This window comes from Mercurialis annua, linkage group LG6 (assembly GCF_937616625.2).
Source record: "Mercurialis annua linkage group LG6, ddMerAnnu1.2, whole genome shotgun sequence".
Classification (NCBI taxonomy): Eukaryota; Viridiplantae; Streptophyta; class Magnoliopsida; order Malpighiales; family Euphorbiaceae; genus Mercurialis; species Mercurialis annua.
Genome location: NC_065575.1, coordinates 9,771,096 through 9,776,475, shown reverse-complemented (window position 1 = coordinate 9,776,475; position 5,380 = coordinate 9,771,096). Strand labels below are relative to the sequence as shown.

The following is a 5,380-nucleotide window of genomic DNA, read 5'->3' as shown; positions in this document are numbered from 1 at the left end:
AATCTTAGCAACAACTATACTCCCAATTTATGAACACGCAAATGCAACATCTAGTGTCAACAACTCACGAATCATGCAAACAAATGAGGAATGCAATAGCCAAGACATGAGGAATATGGCACTTTGAACAATTCAAAAAGTTTAATAAATCTTTCAATTGGCACTTACGAGAGCACTATCATTTAAGGGACATGCGATATTTTGGTCAACTTAGAACATGAGCACCATGTCAATCACCCAAGAGCGTTAAACACGAGCACAATTATTTCTCACATGATTTCTCTCTTTCGCACAAGTGTTTAAGGTAAGGAAATGCAACACACAATCACGGAATTCCCATAGGTTTGCTCATAGTCCTAGACTCCACTACTAGCTCGGTAATTGATAATTATCATATGGACTTGTAAGGGTTGTAACGTGGCCAAGGTTCGGGGACGGTTTAAGTTGATATGTAGGCTAAAAACTTGACTTGAAACTAGGTGATACTCTATCATCGGCCTTAGGTTAGCTTGGAATTTTGGCACATTTGAACTCTTATTGTCCTCTAATGCCCTTATTTCTTTTCTCTTCTTGCTTTTCTATCTTTTTTTTTTTTTTTTCATAAACTTTATTTATTCTTTCTTTGTTTTGTTTTCTCTTTTCTTCTTAGGCATAGACTTTCGGCTTTTAAACTCGAGTTCAATCTATCTTGTTTCGTCAAGCTTCTATATTAACCTCCTCACACTAGTTTTCCAAGTCAAGTTTTGGGTGTTTTCAAGCGGAAATGGAGAATAGGATTGCTTAGGTGACAATGGTGATATCAACAAAAACAAAGTTTTAGGCTCAAGCTTGTGTTTCTAGAGGTACAATGGTAGGCTTTTAAAGTGGGATCTAAAACAATGGTTACTCCTAATGCCATATTCATCTAATCATCAATTACTCAACATTGCAATTTTGAATGGACACCGAGCAAATTCTAGGAATTCTCGGCAAAAAGACACTCACAATAATCTATTAGGCTCAAAAGTGCTCACATACAAAGTGGTGTTGTGCTCAAATGCTTAAATCAGATGAATTCATGCCAATGTATGTTCATATTCAAAGCGACACAACAATGTTCCAATCAAGGTCACACATCATGAATCCGCATCAAGTGCCTCGGTCATGCCCAAAAATCACACAATTAATAGACTCGTCCTAATGCCAACTAAACATGTCCAATTCCATTGCATTTCATTAAGCAAGCATCAACCATGAATTGCTTAAACTAGACAAAAGCATTTAGACATTCATAAACCGGGAGATACTAATTTTTGACAAATTTTCGAAAATTGCATAAATTCTCATTTCCATAAACATGATTTCAAGACAAGAGATTAGTGCTAGGCAACACTACAATCTACACACTATCATAATAGCGACGCTTGCAAGAAAATAAACTAAACAATCCTAACACAAGAAAGCAATAAAGATAATACAAATGAAACTCAAACACATTCACTTTTCACCCCCTCCTCACACTATTTCAATGCTATGTCCACATTGCAATGAAATATAAACGGAAAATTGCATGAGTTAGAGTTGAAGAAAGCAAATCTTAGAGTTCAATCAAACTCGGGTGGCTCGGGTGAAGGAGTTGAAGGGCTAATATGCGTCTTGTAAAAGTCCTAGATCGCGCCACATCATCAATCCAAGTGATAATTTAAAGATCAATGAGAAAATTTCGAATCCCCCCTTTTTAAAGAGCTTGTCTCGAATCGAGACACCCTTTTAAATGAGGTGTCTCGATTCGAGACACCTAATTAAGAGAAGCAGAGATTTCTGCCTTATATGTCTCGAATCGAGATAGCTTCCTAAGTAGCCTGTCTCGATTCGAGACAAGGGGAAACAGAAGTCTTTGTTTCTCCTTTCTTGGGGAAACTTGATTTTTCCTTCCATTTCCTTCGCCGAACTCCTACACAACCAAAAACTGAACACACCACGTGTCATCTTGAACAACAAGAAAATAAAATGAAAAGCAAATAATGTTAATCAAGCGAAAAATAAAGAAAGCAATAAAATCGAACCTCTTGGGAATGCCTCCCAAGCGCGCTTGTTTAGAGTCGTAAGCTCGACTAGCAATACTCAAAATCATGGAGGATCAAAAAGAGCGACTTGCTCGCGACTTTCATCGATCAACACTCTAGGATATGGTTTGCACCATTCTCCAAGAACCTTAAAAACATCTCCATTGGCCCCCTCCAACTCAATCATATCATCATCCAATTTGCGCCGTGTTTTAAACGGTCCGCTCCACTTAGAAATCAACTTCCCCGCATGTGAATGCGCTTGAGAAGTTTGAACTTGGACGTAGTCGCCAAGAGTGGCAACTTCCTTGCACATTTGGCTCTTGCTTGCGGTTGCTATCCCGTTGAGCTTCAACTTCCATGATGCCCAACGTCTTGGTTTTCCCTTGCGTGGCTTATCATGAGGTGTTGTCTTGATTTTTGCACACACAATTTCGGATTCTTTCTTAAGAACCTCCTTTATAGGCATATGCAATGTGGGCTCAATAGTATCAATCCTCATGCATTTCTCCTCCTCACACTTGCTTTTGCCATGCTTGATATCGAACTCCATGCTCTCATCATTCATTCTCAATGTTATCTTCCCCGCATTAACTGCAACCAATGCTCGCCCCGTGTTTAAAAAAGGACGCCCAAGAATCATGGGGCAATCTTTATCGACCGCATAGTCAAGCACAACAAAGTCCACCGGAAAGATGAACTTGCCCACTTTTACTAGCACATCTTCCGCAACCCCGTGTGGTCTCTTGAGCGAATGGTCGGCCAATTGGAGCATCATGGAAGTTTGTTTTATCGGTTGGTTTCCACATATTTTCCTGAAAAGACACAACGGCATTAGATTTATACTTGCACCTAAATCACAAAGACAATTAAGAGAAGTAGAAGTGCCAATTAAACAAGGAATCGTGAAACTCCCTGTATCTTGTAGCTTGGTCGGTAGATTGCTTTGGATAATAGAACTACAACTTTCCGTTAGAGGAATTGTTCCACCTTGTTCCCAACTTCGCTTGTTCATAATTATGTCTTTCAAGAACTTAGCGTATTGGGGCATCTCTCGCAAGGCATCCCCTAAGCTCATGCTTATTTGAAGTTTCTTGAATATTTTAAGAAACTTATGAAACTTTTCATTGTCCGGGGCCTTTCTCAACCGGCTTGGGAATGGTACTTTAGGCACAAAAGGTGGTGGTGGTGGTGGCCTCACATATGGTTCCTCAACATCAATATCAATGGCCACCTCCTCACAAGACCTTGGTAGCTTTTGACTAGAGATTGCAACATCTATTACCACTTGAGGCTCAACCTCCACAATCATTGGCCTCTTGCCATTAGATTTTTCAAAATCCTTGTCATGATCAACATCAAGGACTCTACCGCTTCGAAGCTCCACAACTTTGATGGCTTTCACATGCTCTCTAGGATTAGTTTCCGTAGTGGACGGCAATCCCCCTTGTTGTCTACCTTGAAGCGAAATCGCCATTTGAGAAATTTGAGTTTCCAAATGATGGATAGTAGAAGCTTGATTCTTCTCCCTTTGCTCCATTTTCTCTAGCTTCTCTAGCACCTTGGAAAGAACATTTCCCTCATCCGTATTCTTTTGTGGTTGGAATCCGGGAGGATGTTGAGGTCTACCACCATAGTTGTTTCCTTGCCCTTGATGGTTAGGATAAGGGCCTTGATAAGGACCTTGTTGTTGGGGCCTATTTCCTCCTTGGAAACTAGGACCCGCTTGTTGATTTGCTTGCACATTGCCTTGGCCCTCTTGATTCCTCCATCCGAAGTTAGGATGGTTTCTCCACCCCGGATTATAGGTGTTCGAGTAAGGATCATTCCCTTGGCGTTGACCTCCCACATAATTCACTTGTTCGCTCCAAGTTTGACCCGTGGCATAGCACTCATTACTTCCATGATTGAAATCTCCACAATGCTCACAACCTACTTGAACATATGCAACCGGAGCATTCCGTGGACCCACTTGCTTCTTCAAAACATCAACTTGACTTTGTAAAGAGGCATTCATGGCTTTCATTGCTTCAAACTCCTTGGATTGGTCAAGTGTCATTAATGCCTTTTGAGCCGGTGGTCTTCTCCTTTCCGAGGACCAAGTGCTACTCACCATAGCCAATTTTTCAATCAACTCATTAGCCTCATCAAGCGTCTTTTGCATCAAAGATCCTCCCGCGGCCGAATCAATAGTAGATCTTGTGATCTCACCTAAACCATTATAGAATATTTGAAGCACATGTTCCCTTACAAGCCGATGATGAGGTACGTGCCTTTGGAGATCCTTGAACCTCTCCCAAGTTTCATAGAGAGATTCCCCCTCATATTGGTAATAATCAATGATGTCCTTTGTCAACTTCGCGGTTCTCCCCATCGGAAAGTACTTGTGAAGGAAAGCTTGAGCAAGATCCCGCCAATTGTGGATTGATGCATTAGGTAGTGATCGAAGCCACAAGCTAGCCTTGTCTCTTAGTGAGAACGGAAACATCCGAAGCTTGATTTGATCGGAGGTGACATTATGGAGCTTGAATGTGTCCAACACTCCCAAGAACTTGGCTATGTGTTCATTCGGATCTTCACTTGGTAACCCATAGAATTGGCACCGATTCTCTAGGAGTTGAATCGTGCTAGGCTTGATCTCAAAAGTAGCCGCGGTGACCGGTCTTGCAAAACACCCATAGGTAGCATTATCCACATCCGGGAGGAAGAAATCCCCCAAAGTTTGTCTTTGTGCTTGATGGCCTTGAACTTGAGGGTGATTGTCCCCTTGTTGCTCTTGCCGATTCCTCTCAACGAGTGGAGGAGGTGGATGTTGCCTCACTCCATCATTTTGAGGGTGATAATGCTCCTCCTCATAGTTATCATCCCCATGTTCCATGATAACGGGTATACGATTTTCCCTTCTCACACTTCTTTCAAATCTCCCGAGGTTGTCTTGAAACGGTTCTAGCGGAAGATTGGCCCTTCGTGTATTGTGCATACACTATAGTTGATCTCCTACACAAACAACAACAAGCAAACCATGCGTAAATCCGGAAAGAAGCAAAAACAATCAAAAGTGATAAAAACAGAAAATAAAGCTAACTCGACCGAACAATAACTAATTTCAATCAATCAATAAACACTCGTCACTCCCCGGCAACGACGCCAAAAACTTGTTGAGAAAAAACCCCAACTTGTAATAGAGTGGACCTAAGTCCGAGTTATCGATCCCACAAGGAGTGAATTCAAGAGTGATTATCGATGAGAATGAACTTAGTTGCGATTCAATTCGTTTAGCAAGAGAATAAGTGTTTTTCTTAATGAACCAAACAACCAACTACTAAAAACTTATG

At 41.2% G+C, this 5,380-nt stretch overlaps 1 protein-coding gene and 1 non-coding gene across 2 annotated transcripts; one reads left to right on the top strand and one right to left on the bottom strand.

Moving 5' to 3' along the window:
* Window positions 1-2,109: 2,109 nt before the first annotated feature.
* On the bottom strand, window positions 2,110-4,104 carry LOC126687547 (uncharacterized). The gene is made up of 2 exons (XM_050382107.1): window positions 3,842-4,104; window positions 2,110-3,499 (listed from the first exon to the last, which is right to left on the bottom strand). Exons 1-2 carry the CDS (start codon window positions 4,102-4,104, stop codon window positions 2,110-2,112), a joined length of 1,653 nt encoding a protein of 550 aa, XP_050238064.1.
* Window positions 4,105-4,297: 193 nt separating this feature from the next.
* Window positions 4,298-4,404, top strand: LOC126654199 (small nucleolar RNA R71). Its single transcript, XR_007632455.1, has one exon. It is a non-coding gene; the product is annotated as a small nucleolar RNA R71 (small nucleolar RNA).
* Window positions 4,405-5,380: the final 976 nt, after the last annotated feature.